Consider the following 19,746-nt stretch of genomic DNA (forward strand, 5'->3'; position numbering starts at 1 on the left):
ACATATTGCTTGAACCATCACCAATACCAACTTGTGTAAAGCATTCAACTGTTGGTTAGTCATAGGTATGTGCCATTATTACCATAGATTAATGCATTCATTACTTACACATAATCCTAACATAGTATATAGAACACTAACATAGATTGACAGAGTGTAACCAAAAAGTATTATTAACATGGTGTAATATAGGCTACCATTGTACTTATATCATTAATTTAAATTATACTTACATACTTGTAGAAATTAAGCATAATACTTGCACATAGTACTAACATTGATTGTTGTATTACTCACGTATGTGACCCCTTATAGAGAGTGGTTCCACTATTATCGCAATATGATTGGATCTGTCCATTTGGGGAATGACTCTGAATCCATCAACCAACATTGAGTAAAACCATGTGAGGCATCAGTCAGTTGTGACTCATCAAAAGAAAAAGCTACAAGTATGTAATCATCATTAGAGTAAGGTTAACATTGGACTTAGCAGGGACAATGCTGCGATCATCAGACTTGTCATGCGCTTTCCCTTTGCCCTTTTCCTTATGCTTGTCATCTCATCAATGTGCATTTTATGGCACTGAGGCTCGATGTCCTCCTTTCCCACAGTAATGGCATGTCGAATCATGCTTATGTCCACGTGACTTACTGCGAGACTATCCACAGGACTTAGAATAAGACTTTTGCAAGTATCTACCACGGCGGTCATTCCTACCCTTGCCATCATGGCGACCTCGAATAGTCAAATCATGAGAAGTACAAGAAGCATCCACATTCTTCCTATTAATCTCCTCTGTCATCAAGAGTGTACCCTCTACATCAGACAATTTCAGCCCATCCTCGAGCATATTTGCACACATACAAGTACAAAATGTATCCCAAGACTCGGGCAGTGTGATCAACAAGAACAAAGGTGGAAGATTGTCCTTTAAGTCAATACCCCACAATGATAGTTGGCCAATGATAGCATGAAACTTGCTCAAATGCTGAGAAACACTGGTACCTTCCTTCATATGAAGGTCCATAAGTTGATTTAGCCAACACATCTGAGAAGCAGGGGCTCTGTTTATCGTAGAGATTATAGATTTTCTCCCAAAGATCCCATGCAGATTTCCCATCTGTGACAATATTATAATAAACTTTCTCGTTGAGGGACAAGATAATCGTGGACCTATAAAGCTCATCTAAGTCATCCTATACATCATGATCTTGATCTTTAGGCTTAATGCTCTTGCATTTGATTGCCCTAGTCTAATATTTCTGCACCAAAACCTGCCAAATTTGGATCTTCCAATAGCCATAATTACTGCCATCCAACTTTTCAATATTAAAGATGGCACTGTCATTTGAATGACCAACCATACTATAGGTAAATGAAGCATAGTATAGACCAAAGAGGCTGCTATAGTACCTACAAAAACAACCCCAAAACCCATGTCAAAACAAGCTAAAAACAAGAGGTACATACAAATAATGAGCTATCCACAAACTATGAACAAAATAGCATCAAATGGAGGGGACTTCTCTCATAAATAATACAACAGATTGTACCACACGAGCAGAAGTTGAAGTAGCTCAAGTGAAACTGCAAATAAAATCCAAAGCTCAATATAACAACCAAGTGTCAAGTAAGCGGCTCCCATTAGAATAAATTTTAGATGCCATATGAGCAAACAAAGCTCAAATCCTCATGTGAGTGGTATCCACATACCCAAGATACATCAAGTATATAGCCGGGAGCATAAGAACCAATAAAAGATTCAAGCCCATAAGGTCATATACCTTTGAATCATCCAATGAAGTAATTGACAACCAATGTCAAATGTCCTAAGCTCAAATGTATTCAATAGCATGAACAAGCATAGAGCTTCAATGTCATGCACCAATACATCTTATAGAATGCCCGAATAGCATGAAAGAGCATTAGGCATAAACTATCCATGTTAAAAGCTTGTTGTCCACTAGATATACAGTAGTAAAATGACAATTAAGACTAAGCAAAAGTGAGCTCAATCGAAGCCTAAAAGCATTCTGCGCGAGCATGGCCAAGCATATGGCATCAACCATAGATATCAATGTATTATCCCAAGTAGTTGGGAAGCATCAACAAAGCAATATGCACATGCTTTCACTAATAAACTAGCCTTCAGCCCTACTAATTGTAAAAATGATAGTAAAAAGAGCCAAATATGGGCTTAAATTAGTCCAAAAGCGTTCCAATACATTGGCCAAACATTCCCCAAGTGTGCAACATCAAATAAGCATCTCGGGAGCATCACATAAGCCAAGAGCATGACATTTCCCAGGCAAATATCATTCACCCATGTTATGATAGCAATGATATCTATGAGAAAACTGAGCTATAAGAGTGCTCAAATTAGTCCAATAGCATCTCAAACCAATGGCATATGGTCCTCCAAGTATCCGACAACAAAATATAGGTATATGGGCATCTTGGGAAGCATATACGAGCTCCAAACATTGAAGATATGGTTGTCCCTCTTTTTTGACAATATGTTGCCATGTTTGCATAGTTAATAGTTTAAGCTCAATGAATCAAAACCAATACTCAATGTAAATGGTCAATGTTGGGAGGAGTGGTAAACAATGCCAGAGCCTTTGTCCAATGCCGACGGGAGTGGTTGACCAAGCACAAGTGCTTGAAAATGGCCGCAACTAAAAAAACATGTTTGTATTTCTAGCCCTAAAAACTAAGCTGAATACTCCCTGAAACAAGCTCAATGTAGGCTCAAGAATGCCCTGAGATTCCCCCAATAGATCTTGAGAATTCCTAGAGCAATGGAGCAATGAGAGCTCAATATGAACCTCAAGAGGTGGAGCTATGGCTGCCAATGGTGAAACCTTGATGTAGATAACTTGATTGAGAGCTGAAGTAATGCCGAGTTGAGCTCAAGCTCACGGAGAGGAAAGCTCTGATACTAGTTGAAGGGAGAAGTCCAAGTGAAAGCACAAGCAAGTGGAAGCAAGAGAGGTGTAAGCTATGGAGGATGGAGCAAGAGAGAAAAAGAGAGAGAGACTCAAAATGTGGAAACTCGAACAGTCACAATGTGTGACTGGCCTTCCCTTTATTCAAATATCATTGAAAGAATAAAGAATAAAGTGATAGTGATGGGTGCCCACGGCATGCCGTGTGTAGGTGTTTGTCGTTAGTGTAGTAATACATAGACGGCTAGGCACATGCACCTTTAACCCCAACATGGATGCCTTGAAAAGTTAGCTCAAAAATACCTTTGAGATGAAAGACATGGGATAGGCCTTACATATTTTTGGGATACACATCATGCACGATCGTTCTAAGGAGCTCCTTTACTTGTTAGAGAAGGAGTACATCCAGAAGATCCTTGACCATTTTCATATGCAGGATGTTAAGCGTATCGATTGTCCTTTACCTTCTCACATGAAGTTTAGTTAGGAAAATTGTCTACAATCTAATAAGCTGAAGGCTAAGATGGTCGAGATCCCTTACGTGCATCTGTGTAGTAGGTAAGATGTATGCCATGATAACTACCCATCCTAACATAGCATTTGTAGTGGGAATTGTAGCATGATGTATGGCTACACTTGGCATGCAACATTGGGATGTCGTGAAGGGTATTATGATGTACCTAAAGGGAAATGTAGATATGTGTACATGTTATGGTGGCTAGGATAAGGAGTTGTGGGGTACATTAACTTTGATTATACAAGACATGCAGACAATAGGAAGTCCACCTCTGGCTATATCTTCATCTTTGTTTGGAGGTACTGTTTCTTGGATATCCACAGTGCAAAAATGCATGACGCTGTCTACTATAGAGGCAAAGTATATTGGGGCCACTAAGGTTTGTAAGGAGGTTCTATAGTTAGGCTATTTGATCATAAATCTTGGTATTACTGATGTGGTTCCTATTCTATGTTCAAACTCTATGAGTGTTATTTAATTGGCTAAGAATCCACTCTTCCATGTGAAGAAAAAGCATATTGAGGTTAGTGTGTTACCATTTTATCAAAGAGGTCATTGAGAAAAAATCCATTGAGCTTTGTTAATGGCCTCCTCTATGATGGTTGTTAGAGTATCTCCAAACCACACCATGGTAGCCTTTCCAACTGTTGGTTTCCTTACTACTCTCTTGCTTACCATTGGAACATCCTCTGAATTCTTCAATTGCTCAAGCCTCTAAGCTTAAGGACCTTTTCAAGGATGGTGTCTCATGTGTAGTTGTTAAAGTCTTACTTTCCAATATTTCATGTTACCAACAACAATCAACTTGGCTTATATATTTAGTGTGGGGTCAAGAATGGCTTTGATATTCACCTATTTGATAGTCCCCAACTTGGCAAAGACATTCACATTATGTTGGGTCACCTTTTCCAATCTTTCAAGCAAGTCTTAGTGCTTGTGCCACTAAGACATGCCAACCTTTTTAGAAACTCTTAGTGCTTTTTGCACCACATCTACGCTTAATCTACTTCTACTTGGTGTAATTACTTTTCTTGTTTTCTTAGTATATTGGTTAAGAAAAAGGACGGATCTTTTCGGTTGTGCATTGACTACCGTGATCTCAATAAGATCACCATCAAAAATAGATACCCCATCCCTCGAATTGATGACTTGCTTGATGAACTCAAGGGTGCACGCTACTTCACTAAGATTGATTTGTGATCCGGTTACCACCAAATCAGAATGAGGGCGGGTGATGAAGTCAAAACAGCCTTTCGGACTGACCATGGCTTGTATCATTTCCTTGTCATGCCATTTGGGCTCACAAATGCACCCGCCACATTTCAGAGCTTAATGAACAAGATATTGCAGCCATGGCTTTTCCAGTTTGTGTTGGTATTCTTTGATGATATAGTCATTTACAGCAAGTAAATGCAAGTCATTTACAGCAAGTCAATGCCACAATTGCAGCCCCGTTAATAGACAAGCTAAAAAAAGAGGCTTTCCTATGGGATGAATTGGCTGCCCGCAGTTTTCAGCAACTGAAAGACTTGCTCACTTCAGCCCCCATCCTCGTACGCCCCGATTTTTCAAAGGATTTTACCATCCAGTGTGATGCTAGTGGACGAGGTATTAGTGCAGTTTTGCTGCAGGAACACGGGGTAATAGCATTTGAGAGTTGAAAATTGGATGATAAAGAGAGAAAGTTGCATGTCTATGATCAGGAGATGTTGGCAGTCATTCATGCTATCAAAAAGTGGCATCACTACTTGTATGGCAGCAGATTTAAGGTGAAAAGTGACCACTGTGTGCTCAAATATTTCTTGACTCAGCCCAACCTCACTCCCAAACAACGTAGATGTGTGGCGACACTACAAAACTATGACTTTGAGATTACCCACACCCGTGGCAAGGACGATGTAGTGGCCGACGCACTCTCTCGCATGTGGGCATGCAAGGTCTCATCCATCACTCAATTCCACCATGATTGGATTGAAGAGCTCCAAGAGGCATACTTGCTTGATGTTGAATTCAGCCCTCTTTTCCAGAAATTACAGCAAGGTGTCATGGATGACAATTCCCAATATCAGCTCCATAATGGCCTCATTTGGATCCATGGCCGTATTGTGATTCCCCATGCCTCTCCCTTCACCCAAAGGATCCTTGAAGAGATGCATTCTTCACCGATTGCTGGCCACTTAGGGGTCTTCAAAACATATGATCGAGTTTCAAAAAGCTTCCATTGGAAAGGCCTATGGTGGGATGTAAAAGACTTTGTGTCTAGATGTGTGCCTTGCCAACAAAATAAAGATAGCTCTCTTAAACCGGGTGGCTTGTTGCAGCCTTTACCTATTCCCGAAGGAAAATGGACCCACATTACCATGGATTTCATCACTGGTTTACCTACAACCAAGAAGGGTTGGGATAGCATTTACGCGGTAGTTGACCGACTCACTAAAGCAGCCAATTTCATCCCTACAAAATCCCAGTTTACAGCATCCCAAGTTGCCACTCAGTTTATGGAGCATGTTTTTAAGTTGCATGGCTTGCCCCAAGCCATAGTACATGACCGGGACACCAAATTTATGAGTTAGTTTTGGCAAACCATTGGACCAAATTGGCTCCGTCTACAGGTATCATCCCCAAAGGGATGGGCAAACCGAAAGAGTCAATAAGTGGCTTGAAACTTATTTGCGACATTTTTGTCATGATGGGAAAATTCTTGGGACGTATGGCTGCACTTGGCTGAATTTTCTTACAACAACTCCACTCATTCAAGCATTGGAGTCTCTCCCTTCGAAGCATTGTATGGTTATCGAGTGCCCCTTCCTACCGTGATCTTCAATGAAAAGCTCAACCCCTTGGGAAAAGAAGAGCTGAACCGCATGCAAGCTCTACTTCAACAATGCAAGGTAAACCTCAAAAGGGCTCAAGAGCACATGAAGCTCCATGCTAATGCAAAAAGAAGACCCCTTGACTTTCAAGAGGGTGAAATGGTACTCCTCAAAGTCCCCAAGTCCCGTTATGCCACGCTAAAGGACGGCTCTTGCAACAAGTTGGCACACTGTTACTATGGGCCCTACAAGATCATTAAGAAGGTCGGGGACTTGGCTTACCGCCTCCAACTCTCTCCCACCACTAAGATCCATGATGTCTTCCACGTGAGCCAATTGAAACCTTTCATTGGCACTCCCAAAGTTCATGTGGAGGAGCTCCCACCCATAGATGAGGAGGGCCTTATTCAATACATTCCGAAAGCGGTCATTGGGCAACGTGAAAAGCAACTCCGCACCCGTTCCATACATGAATACCTGATCAAATGGCAAGGCCTACCAATAGAGGAAGCCTCTTGGCACCCAGCATCTATATTGGATGAATTTCCACACCTCAAGGAGGCTGTGTTGGCTGGCACTTCACCATGACCCCTGTTTTGGGCTGCAGTCTGCATCTGGACAGCCACCTATTTTGTACCAGATTTGGTCTTGGTCCATCCTCAGCCCCATCCTCCGTACATGGGCTAAAAGTATACCTCGAGGGCTTAGTGCCGACACCTTACTTGCCCCGATCGGAGTTCCCTAGTGGAAGTTATGGCTGTTTTTCTCTAGCCATACCATCTGGGACTGCACACTAGAAATTCCTGGACAGCCCTTTATTTTGTACCAGTTTTGGTCCTGACCTGATTGCATCCCCGCCTCACCCACATGGGCTGAAAGTACATCTCACGGGCTCCGTAATGACACCTCAATTGTCCCATTCGGAGTTTCCCACACAAAGTTATGGCCGATTTCCTACAGCACACTCTTACAGTCCATGACTACATCCCTTGTTTTTTAGGACAAAAACTTTATGAGACGGGATGGTTTGTAATGAACGGGGATCATGAGAATATGGCATGGGAACATACCAGTCACACTGACGGTATATAAGGTGTAAGAGGGTATTTTGAGGCATCACAGAAATTATCAAGAAACTCTCTTTTCACCTTCTCAAGCTCCCATGGCTTCCTCTTCTTCTTCCCCTCTCCCTCTTTCTCTCTCTTCTTCTTGCCTTTCTCTCTCCTCTCCCTCTTCCTCTGCAGTCCTTCTCTCTCTCTTTCCCCTTAGTTAGGATTACAGTAAAGATAACAAGGAATAAGGGTACCATTCATTGTACCCATTGAGCTCTCTTGTGTGCTTCTCTCTCTCAAACCTCTTGCACTCCATAACTTGCATCCCACCATTGCTTCCCTCTTATTGCTAATAGTGGCCTTCATGCACTCAACAAGCTTGGTGATCACAATGTAGGCCAGGTATGTCCGCAACTCTCTCTCACTAATGCCCTAATTCCTTTACTCCATGGATAAGCAAGAGCCCCCTTCCTACCCTTCATCTATTGCTACTACTCCAACTCTAGACTCCCCTTGACTTCTCCATGCATGCCTCCATGTCCAATTGTGTCACCCAATTTGTCACCACTCATCGTTGCATATGCTACTTGTTAGCCAAAGTCATTGCTGCCATAACATGCTAGGATTGTCGCACACAAACATTGGCATGCCTACTACTTCTAGAGAGAGCATTTTTGCACTTTATTGTGCTACAAAGTCAGGAGAGTAGGTGCAACCCTACTTTGCAAATGCACCAAAACAATGTCTCTATGGTGCACGCACGCACACACACACACACACACACACACACACACACACACACAAAGGCATGGCACATTATTAGGAGAGAAAGAGGGTTACAAAAGTTTTTTAAGTTTTGATTTTTGAATGGGGTTTGGAAAGTTATTTAGGCTTGGGAGAGGTGAGGATTTTGGTGGTTTAAAAACCCTCAACGCTACAAGTAAAATAACAAAGAATAGAAGATATACACATAGATATGTAAAAATTACCTATTACATTTTTTGCATGTGCATACATGTATACTCACACACATAGACAACAAGGGAGCAAATTTCCATTTGTTTGGTCATACTAACAACCAATTATGTATGCTAGTAGAGGAAAGTCTAAAGAGCCTAAGATATGTATTGCTCATTACCTAAGATAGTTGATGTTGGTGGATTTCATAGGCTTTTTAATTTGTTAGACCTTTGTTGGCATATTGGCTACATGGTAGCCTTTGAATTGCTTAAATAAATGCACTGTTTTATTTGTATTGGCATGCTCACTTTGAGTAAGGGGCAACCAAATAGGTCATAAATATAATGTTGTATCTTGAATTATAGTTGTACCCTTATATGCCTCCACCCAATAGTTTATTTAAAGATAGAAAGCAATCTTAATGGGTAGAACATTTGACAATACTAGAATGAGAGAGTACACTAAGCACAATGTACATTTGCTTTCACCACAAATGTATGAGACCTTTGTGCATGCTCCTCTATGTGAGTATGTGAACATTGAATAGTTTTGCAAGTTGTGTGTTTAAGCTTGCATGGGGAAATAAGGATGCTAAGTTGAGTGCACATGTTTTTTTCTTGAGAGCTTGGTTAAGGTCGTCATTCTTGAAATTGAATTAAATACATAATTATGTAGTACAAATGTTTGTGCACATGCCCATGAGGAAGAGAGAGGGTATGTTGATGATAGTAAAAAAACATAATATAAATTTTGCTACATTTCAAAGGTTAAGTGATTTGATGAGTAATTGTAAGTGAGAGATTATCATGGGGAATTTGATACAATAAATATGTTTGATTCTATCTTTTTGCCTTCATGAAATGGAGTAACTTTATGTTTTATAACTTCTCCACAAATCCAAATATTTATTTATTGAATTTAGGAGTTGTCATCATAGGATTTAGTCATTTAACATGAACACGATAAGTTTTTTAAATAATGCAGTTATCATTAATAAGGGTGAACATTTACATCTCCATCTTGGAAGCAATGGGGTAGGCTAGGCCTTAGATCTCAGTGAACTTGCATACTTCATACTAGGGGTCTCATTTTCTTACAAAATAGCCTAAAGATTGAGTGTTTAGGAGCTAGGATCTTCAATACAACAAGGTACTCTTTGGCCAGGGTGGCAGATGGGCCAAATTCCAGAGATTTTGAACCTATTCTTCCAAAGGCAAATTCATTTCTCTGTTTCCAAATAGACTTCATTGCAACCGCTAAGAGGGTACTCACCAATTGCCAAGAAGCTTCATGTAGGGCACCTTGATCCCCAAATAGAGTAGTGTTCATGCCAAAATCAATCCTAAGATTAGAGTTTTTAAGGCATGATCTAATAATTTATCTCCAAACTAGGCCAATAGTAGGACAATCCCAAAATAGATGCTTCTCATCCTCTTCGTGCTGCTTACAAAGTGGGCAAAGTGGGGTGATGGGGAATCGATTAGCCAATGTCCCCCTCATTGGCAATTTCTTAGACAGTAGCCTCCATCTTTAAAAATTAAGTATGAATGATGGTGTGGTTCTCCACATTCTCTTCAATATATGCTTCAATGTTGATAATCTGGTCATGGGATAATGTCTCTTCCACTTTTGAAGAATGTTGAGTGGGATGGTGGGCACTGGGGTATACCAATCTCTCTTTCTTTTGCACTTGTCAAGTCACCTCCCTGCCGAGCTCTCTAGAGTCTATAATAGCAGAGATGGTTGTTGGATTTTTGAGGTTGGCCACTCAAGTCTCCTGTATCTAAATATGTTGTTCAGCCATAGCTACTCCTCATATGTCAAGTTGAAACAATTGCTAATTTCTTGCATTGAGAGCCAGGAGGTCTGCTCTCAATTCCAAATTTCCTCCCATCTTCTTAGTCCCTTGGCATGAAGCCTCTTAGCCATGGTGTAGTTGCTTGCTATAGGAACAACAAGTGGGTCATATGCAAATTGGTTCATCCAAATGCTGGAGTTGAGGGATGGGTCCCCTTTCATGTTGGTAGAAGGAGGCCACATGGATTGCCCTATAACCTACTACTAGCTTCTTGCCGAGGCTTGAATTGGATTAGATTGGGATAGCTTTATAGGCCTTTGGAAATTGCATATGACATCTTCCCAACCACAACTCCTAGCCACACACTTGCAATTCCAATTGATTCGTCTATCCATGCTTGCAGGATCTGCACCCATGGTTGGTTCTCATTCATTCTACACATGACCTTGAATGATATCCTATTGAGTTTTTCAAGGAGTGACTCAAGGCCCACTCCTCCTAGGTCTATTTGTAGTGATGATTTCCTAGCCAATTTGGACATATGCCTAGTTGCCATCCATGTTCCAGAGGAAGTCTCCAAATGATTTCTCTATTGTTTGCCAAGGCGCTTTGCTCAAGGAGGATAACATGACATGTCTTTAGTATTGTCATTTTCTCTACCATGGACAGTGGAGTGCCTTTCCATTTGTTTACCTTGTCTTTAATCTTGTTGTAATACCATTGAAACCTTTGTTTTGGGGGTAAGGCCAACCCTTATTGGGGCTTGAAGGTGACTAACCACTTCACCAAGTTGGACTAGCTTGCAACCATATTCCAGCATCCACTCTTGTGGGCCATTTAGAGCGAGTGGGATGAGCTCTATTTTTGTTTGGTTGATCTTTGACTCTGAGAGTAGGGCAAACTCAATGAAGGTGGACATCCACTGAGGGTTTCTCAGCACCAACGATTGACACATTGTCATCCACAAAGAATTGAGCAATTGTGATTGAGCCATTTGGGAGTGGAAGATCTTCAATGACATGCTTTGGTAGTTTGATGTCAATCTTGCACAACAAAGGGTTAATGATTACTAAGCCAAAGAGGAGTGGGGCAAAGGGACACCCTTGATGGATGGACCTTTTGAGGGGAAAGGGATTGGATGGTGTGCTATTAATACTAATAGAAGTAGAAGCATCAATGAAGAGAGTATTTATCATACTTACAAAGATAGGGCCAAATCAAAATGCGGCTAGGACTCCCTTGATGAAGGCCGAGTTGATGCGATCATACACCTTGTCGAGATCAATGTTGTTCAAGAGACAAAATTTGACTCATGACTATATCCCAGTCAATAGAGAAAAACTTTTGAGGATTACATTCTGAATTTTCCTACCATTGACAAACCTGTATTGTTTTGGATGAACTGCCTTAGCCATAGATGCTTGACCACCCTAAGGGCCGGAGTCTTAGAGAAGATTTTGTATGAGATGTTTAGCATGGTGAGAGGGCACCAGTTGGAGGTTGTGGTGCGCATCAACCATTTAGGAACTAGCTTGATCAAACCCTAATTTGCTACCTCAAGCATAACCCCTGATTTCTTGAGGGCATTGAGCATGTCGACTAGGTCTACTCCACACACATCCCACAGTTGCTGGAAGAGCATAATTGGGAGACCATTAGGTCTAGGGGCTTTCCCTGGTTTCATCTGAAATAGTGCATAATACACCTCATTGGCACTAAAGGGGCGCTCTGAGGGACAAACATCACTTGCCAGAATGGGGTTTATAGAGTTCCCTCAGGAAGTCCACAAGCCGAGCATCATAATGCCTTACGAACCTGGGCTCTTTGCCAACTATTGAAGATAGATGCCTTTCAAACACCTTGGAGATGCTATGATCATCTTGATAGAGAACACCATGCTCATCTTCAACTACTATAATGGTTTCCTTTTTTTGTTTACTCTTTAGGGAGTCCAAGAAGGAGTTCGGTGTATCACCAAGTGTTTCCCACTTTACTTGCAACAAAACCTTGGCTATTTGCATTGCTCACCCCTCTTAGATTTGTAAGAAAAGGTCAATGTTATTCAGTAAGGTATGTAAAATGGGGTCATTTGGCTTCTCAACAAGGTTGTAGAGGATAGCACTTCTAACACATCCAACAGCTTCAAGTTCCTACCTTTTGCTTACGCCTAGCCTCCTCCCATGCTCCTTGGCTAGCCGTGTTGTTGCTTGTAGGTACCTTTGCCATTGGTATTCAAGGGGGAGTGACATGTCTCTTGCTTGGGTCCAGGTCTTGCCTACCTTCCTCACAAAGGCCTCATCAAAGAGGAATGAAGTGTTAAGCCTGAAGGGGAGGGGGCTTTCATGCAGCACCTATAACAATCAATTTCATCGAAATTAGGATAAGCACATGATTTGAGGTTGCCACCTCATTAAGGGGATGATAGATAGTCTACCTTGGATCCACCAAGCTTGTTGGGTAGCATAGAAATGATCAAGCTTGCATGCACGCCAGTAGGTAGGGTTCGAAGTAGGGAATTGTTGCATCTTCATCAAACATGACTACTACATCCTGCAAGGCATAGTAGTGAGAGAAGTGCTCCCATGCCTCTTCCAATTCTCGGGTCATATTGGCTATACCATGAGAGTGATTAGTAGGGAGGATGGTCATCTTCCAATCATTTGCCAATCATAACTGCTAGGGCTTGAAGCACATTTTCTCTCAAAAACTCCCATAGCTTGGCTCTTTTAGTAGAGATGTTGGAGGCATAAACTAAGATGAGCATCAAAGCTTCACCCTAAGCGTTGATTGTGATAGCCACCGTTCCATCATTGCCTCGTTTCCAAGCAAAGGTTGGGTTGAACTCTTCTTTGACCTAGAGAATAGAGCCCCCTTTGCCTTGGTCTCTCACATCAAAGGATAGGTTGTACCTAGGGATTGCAAGGTTATTGCAAGTGTCATCATCGAGCTTGACCTCCTATAATGCAATTGCATGTGGTTTGTACCTCTAAACCAATCCAAAGCACACTTTGTTTACGAAGATTGGACCTAAAACCTTTGACAATCTAGGAGAGATACTTGAACTTGGGTGTGCACTTCAACTATTCAGAACAATGCATTCGGGGTGTCCAAAAGTTCATGGTCATCAATGGGAGCATAGTAGTTGCAATCCACCAGAGGGCTATGGGTGAGTTTCTTAAGAGACACTTGGCCAAAGTTCTTGTTGCCTGAAGTCTTCGTCATCCTACAGCTTAGGTTGGATGTTTTCCTTATTAGAGTTACCTTCTTTGGGTTTTGATTTTTGCTCTTGATTTTTTGTAAGTGTACTCTAGTCAATTGGGGCACCTTTAGATGATGAGGTAGAGGGCTTCACTGGGGGAGCAACAGGGTGGCTCACAAATTCCTTAGATTTGGGTTTGTTCGTGGCGTGCAACTTCACCTTAGACCATGCCTCAACCCCTACACTACCAATACCCTAGTGTGTTTGATTTTCCCCTTCCTGTGCAACATTTGGTTTGGTCTCGTGTTCTTTGTTCGAACATGCCCAAGCAAAGTGATAGCTTCCTCTGCAGAGGTAGCATGTGTCTGGGAAGGGGGCAAACTCAATAGAGAATATGATTTCCATGCTAGAAGCATCTTGCAATTGAAGGAAGTTGTTCTCATAGTAGGTGGATCCACCTTAGGTAGATGTGTTTCTAGACTAACACTTATAGCAAGTGAGCACATGTCATCCTTTATAAGTGCTACATCTCTATGCATATTAGACTTATGAATAAAGAAACTAAGCCCTAATTCAAGTTGCTAAACCTTTATACATCTAACCAAAGTAGGTACATAGAGCATGGTGTGAGATGCAATCCCCTTCATTTCTAGTGACAATGGAAAGAATCCATGCTACTTGAAAAACGTGAAGCTATTGATGTGCAACCACCTTCAATGATCCATTTTTGCACAAGTGTTAATTGACAATGAGGGGCCAATAGAGTGACACCAAAGGATGCATTTTTTGAAGTGTTTATGAAAAGGAAGATATACAAAGTATGAATCATTTCACTAAATAAAATCTATCTTCAATATCTGCAAGTGCATGCATCACATGCTTCTCCCTCACTTTTAACGATACATACCTCTTTCCCTCGAGTCTCGACCGTCTCAGCGGGCGATGGAAGACGAGGTGGAGGTAAGGTTCATTCCTGTATCACGGCACGGCCATTTCTCGCCTCTTGACTCAGCCTTTATCTCTTCTCTGATGCGTCTGTCATGGATCCCTCTTTTTCTTCTGGCAGTCGGATGAGAGGAAGCAGGCTGCTGCAGATGCTCTCTTCGACTACTCCCTCTTTATCATGACCGCCGTCGGAGAAGGCGTGCGACCCAGTCACTTGCGCTTGCACCTTATGAAGGTACCAAAGCGATCTGTTTGCTCTCCGTTTTTGGATGGACAATCTCGAGAAGGTATCAAGCAATTTGTTTTGCTTTCCATTTTGGATGGGCAATCTGACGAATGTATCAACAGTTTGTTTGCTTTCCTTCTGGATGGACAATGTCTTCGCATTTGCTTTCACGTGCCCGTCTGGCTGGGGCTGTTCGAAGCAGAGGTTTGGAACGGGCATGTCCGATTAGGAGTACTGAGAAACATGTAGAAGTTGAACCAAAGAAGTAAAATATGGTGATTCGAGGCTCTTTGCCAAATTGTGTTTTGCACTTCCTCTCACAGGGTCAGAGGTTTGAAATCGCTCAAACATGTGAACGGCCGTTAATCATGCATAGAACTGGGTGAATTGCGTGGGAATCGAACCGTTAGGCTAACAGCTGGAAGTGAATGGCTGCCTCAAGAAAAGAGCAGAGCCCAAGCTCAGTATGCTACTAAGCCTAAGAAGTGTTTTAGAGTCCTGCTTTGACATTCTCGCAACACAAAGCTGTTGGAATAGCTTGTGGCGTTGTAATGAAGGGAAAGCATAACTTCACATTGGAAGGAAGAGCCACATTGCCATGCAGAGTTTGAGAAGAAGAGGGAGAAAAAGAGAGGTCTTCATCATCACCAGCAGATGTTGAAGAGGGGTATGGCTCAACCCAAATTTCTGATTTGGAAAAGTAATACATGTTGTTGACCCTGAAAAGGTGGACTTTGAGCATCGCTGTGCAATATTGTGGTGTATGAAGCTCTCAATAGAGTTTGACAATCACATCCTTCCACCCACAAGAGCTTCCATTCCTTTTCACCTAATCTATGTATGATTTATTTGCAACAATAACCCCCAATAAATGTGGTAGTTATTGTCAAGACTCAATAAGTATTCCAGAAGTTAAGGTGCTCTTTAGGGCCAGACCACATGGGGGATGGTTTCTTGGCTAGAAAGAAAAAGAGGCTGAGGGAGCTAGACATGCACATCAATAAGAAGTACGAATATTGCTACTACAAGGGTTGAGTGATTTGTCTTTGGCGAACTTCAAATGTTGAAATTTGAAGTAACAATCACGTGGGATATGGGAAATTTTAGTCACCAACAATACTAGCACTTAGTAATGAATATCAATGAGAAGCTCAGCATCACATCCATCATGTACTGAGCTGATTGTGACATTTTCAGGATTGGGAAGGTTGCTAGACTGTAGATATATAATTTTTAGGATTTATTGGTTTACCAATAAAGAATACAAGATTCTCGACGAGCAAGTAACCCTTGGTTCTTTTATCTTGCAAGGGTTGTGCGACAAATGTTCATCAATAAATCAACAATGCACCCAATCAGATCGAAAAGAAATGATTTGGGTAATAGAGATGCACGAACAAGATGGGATGGTGGGAAGGGCCCAGCTTTCTCATCGTAATTCACTTCTTTTCATCTATAGGCCTCTTAATTATAATGCCAGCAGCTGTTGGCACAACTCAAACAGAGCAATGCTGGAGAATTTGATGAAGAAAATTCTCATCTAGTCAAGTTTTGTCACACAAATAGAATCAAGGCTTCTCGAGAAGACATCTTACAATTTCACTTTCTTTGAACAATCAAATGTGTGCTCACATGGCTGAGAAATTCAACCTGTAAACCAATGTTAGAAGAAATTGGTTGTGAACAATAAGCTCAAAGTAACTGAGAAAGGAGTACAACATCATGTGAACACCTTAAAGGTTATTAGGTTGGCAGAATTTTCCTTGTATGGATATCCTGGTTCAGGGGCATAACCACTGTATGGTAGAAACTCCTCAGTAGGGTGTGTGGGCCTTCAGAGTTCATCTTTGACACATGCAAATATCAACAATTTGGAAGGGGATATGTTATATAATCTCCATCATTCCTAGTTATCCTTCATTTCCATCAACCCTCAACTTCACATCTTACCCCTCCACCTCTATGAGTGTTTCCAAGACTAATCTTCTAATGAGAGGAATGCAATCACTATTCTTTGCAATGCTTTTAATTAGGGTACATCAGAGTGATTGTCAAGACCTATGGAAGCAACATGTTCAAGATAGTTTTCAATACAAGTGGTGCTTCTCTATATTAGTGTTACTTCACTTCCTTGTGCCTACAAATGTCAAAAGTTTCCATCATCAATTAGGGTGGGAATGGGATGGGGAATGGCCAAAAGCAGGAAACATGGTGGGGGACAGTGTCAAAACGTGCATATATAATTACAAGGATGGCTTTAAAGAAAAACAAACACTTTGTTTGAGTGTTGGAGCTTTGAATCTGGGTTCTGGAGGCATTATGCTACTGAAATACAAGGTAAAGAACGAATTTCAGGGATTTTGTCGAAGCATACAATTTACAAGAGTCAAAACCAACCCTGTGCACAATGCTTAAGCATCAGGAACCAGTTACCAACATTGATGTCTCTTAGGAAAAAATATATCAAGTGAAATGAAGGGTAAGACTAGTCCCTATTTTATGTAAGAAAATAATGAAAAGGTAAGGTTACAAGTATTGTTTAGATTCCAAGTCTTGAATTCTTGGCTTCATGTTCATGAATAGTGGTCTATGTCTCCTCTTCCAACTTTCATCCCTAACTCAGCTGCCATCAGCCTCAGCCCATCATTTCTACTCAGTGCTAGCTGTCCAACACCATCTACGCTCAGTCCACTACATTCTGCAGGTTGCTGCCCAACTACTTTAGCCATCCCTGGCTGCTGCTACATCAGCACAGCCCACTACTGCTGCCTCCACAGCTGCTCCAAACCTGCTGGTGCTGTCCAGGAGGTGCATGCTGCTGTCTATGGCTGGAAACACAGATTTTCATCCTGCCATTTTATCAAAATGCTGCATTTTCAGCTTGCTGTCTGGCATCAAGACGCTGACATTATTTTCTTTTTAGTGGTATTTTATGAAGAGTTGGCATTATTTTCTTACCTAAAATAATGCCAACTCTTCATAAAATACCTCTAAAACGAAAATGCTACATGAACACGGGTAGAAAAGCTCACACAAGCAAGACATCAATTTTCTTTTTTGTGGTATTTTATGAAGAGTTGGCATGGCAGTGGACAGTTCCGTGTGCTTTGCTCAACATGGATTTATCATGTCACATCCTGTTTCTCCTTACAATTCGCAGGAGATAGCTGGTATGCCAACAACTTTGAGAAAAGAGAATCCTCAAGCAGCTGCCCCTGCAGCTAGCATTGATAAAGCATCCTCCTCTGCGGGAGATGGTGAGAAAGATTTTGCAGTTCGTAGAATTTTGGTTTGCAGTGAACTTGTGATTCTATGAAATGACCATACTGTTTATGTGAAAAGAGTAGTGTGTGTCATGGGGTATTTGGTGAAATGCAGACAGTTTAGATATGATGAAAATGTTCCAGTCAAGTATGTTGAAATTCATGTAATATTCCTTTTTTGTGCATCTATGAGTAGCCTAGAACCAATTTCTGTTTACAGTGCAGCTGTTGTTTTGTCACTGTGCAGGCATTATTTTCTTAAATGGTATGTGCATTTTTGAATTGGCTGCAGGAACAAGCAACATGCTATTCTGAATACCCTTGGAGTATCCCTTTTACAAGTTTGGTATGTCATATTTTTAATGGATGGTAGGAAGATGGTTTGCTTGTTTCTTAGAAATATTAAAATAGATTATGTTTTCTTGGAGGACATTCCAGTCATACCATGAGTGATTGTGTAATAAGATGATGTTTAAGGTGTCCACATCGTTGGTTGAGGCACTTTTTGTAGATGATGACACTGATTGAGTTGTTAACCAATGCAGAATGCTCTATTGGAATGGGGATGTATTTCAAACATATATAACTTGTAATGTACAGGTGAATTGGATTACTGCCATTGCCAAGGGCTTGTTTGCAGGTTTTGTTGTGGTTTAAGTAGGTGGGAATTTCTACTTGTTGCTTGCATTAGACCTGCGTATTGTAGCAGAGTTGAACCTCGAGCTTTGAGATGTGATGTTGTTAAAAGCTAATCATTACTGTGGGTTATATTTATTTTCTCCACTTGGCATCTACTTTTTGCGCATGCTCATAGTTTGGAGTAACAGACTCTGTAAAGTGGTCCAGCCATTGTCAATTCATATCCTCCTATTCATTTCAGGAATGTACACAAAAAGATAAGTCTGTGGTCTGAATCGCTAGGGGAACTCCAATGGTGTAGTGGTTGCTGTAATGATCCCTTAAAATAGTCTCAAAGTGGAACATTATTTTGTGTTGTCTAGGTAGTCAACAAGTCAAAAACCCAGACTTAAGCATGGTAGACAAGTCTTGCACATGTCCATGGAAATTTCCAAAAACTGTCATTTAAAGGAAGACATCTTAGGTTGAAGGGAAGAATTAAAGTAGGTATGATGACTGCACCACACTAAAGAAAACATGTAGTTTGCTTCTGCAAGAAGTGTGCTAATGAATACTGCTGGTATCTGACAGCTCTACTTCATGGTGTCACATTCAATTGAGATATCCATTTGGCATTTGTTTCTTGAAGACATGCCAAGATCAATGACCAATGCATAAAGAACAACCCAAAGGACCTTTGAAAACTCAAAACCTTCAACTTCAAGTTTTCACCTTGAGTATTAACCATGCACTACCAGAGGTGTTTGTGGAATGAATGAATGGCCACAAAGAATAAAGTGGCTTTCACTCATACCTTCTACCAATTCTAGGTAGGGAGAAGGCAAGAATGTAGTAGAGATAAGCCTTGTGATGTATATTGGCCTACCTTGATATTAACATCAAATGATAATGGATACAATCCCTCTTCGTAGATCTTCTATATTTGTCAAAGAATTTTGAGAAGCCTAAGGTAGTTGCATGTGGTTATGAAACAATAAAAAATAAGTGAATTCTTGTGAAGACATTGAAGGAGTCCACCAAGTTCCTAGGTTGGAAGAGAGAAACAACGTATTCATTCTTGGCAATGATTTGAGAATTTTTGGTAAATTGCCCTCCCATACTTTAGATCATAAGTAGGTCCATGTCTTCATAGGTAGGGACAAATGCGGAGTCCTCTCTCCTCTTACTTGGTGCACAATAGACAAATCAAGCATGCTTGTTGTATCGAGGATGTTGTTACATCATGTCCATTGCTCTACATAGGTTTCTTTGACTTCATGACAAAACTTTCTCACCAAGCTCTACTATATTTGCATGTTAAAAAATTAGGTGGTTTCATCTATGTGGTTGAATCATTTCCCAACTCTAAAGGTTTCTATCTCAATTATATGATTGATAATGGGATG

General features: G+C 41.1%; 1 protein-coding gene across 5 annotated transcripts; it reads left to right on the plus strand.

Annotated features, from left to right (window-relative positions):
* The first annotated feature begins 14,106 nt into the window (after nucleotides 1-14,106).
* LOC148029726 (uncharacterized) lies at nucleotides 14,107-19,265 on the plus strand. 5 transcript variants are annotated; one of them, XR_015692088.1, is made up of 6 exons: nucleotides 14,107-14,248; nucleotides 14,355-14,468; nucleotides 17,620-17,716; nucleotides 18,015-18,068; nucleotides 18,268-18,322; nucleotides 18,932-19,265. XR_015692088.1 is itself a non-coding variant. In XM_087686043.1 (5 exons), the coding sequence occupies exons 1-4, from the start codon at nucleotides 14,231-14,233 to the stop codon at nucleotides 18,035-18,037; spliced, it is 252 nt and encodes an 83-aa protein (XP_087542169.1). In that variant the 5' UTR covers nucleotides 14,107-14,230; the 3' UTR covers nucleotides 18,038-18,068; nucleotides 18,268-18,335. The 5 variants fall into 5 exon arrangements, 3 of the variants coding, with proteins under 3 accessions (XP_087542169.1, XP_087542170.1, XP_087542168.1); XR_015692087.1 differs by having other exon boundaries at nucleotides 18,015-18,322; nucleotides 18,932-19,261; XM_087686043.1 differs by lacking the exon at nucleotides 18,932-19,265 and having other exon boundaries at nucleotides 18,268-18,335.
* Nucleotides 19,266-19,746: the final 481 nt, after the last annotated feature.

Source organism: Lygodium microphyllum, chromosome 10, assembly GCF_053477565.2.
Source record: "Lygodium microphyllum isolate KBCC chromosome 10, Lygodium_microphyllum_v1.1.10, whole genome shotgun sequence".
In the NCBI taxonomy this organism is placed as follows: Eukaryota; Viridiplantae; Streptophyta; class Polypodiopsida; order Schizaeales; family Lygodiaceae; genus Lygodium; species Lygodium microphyllum.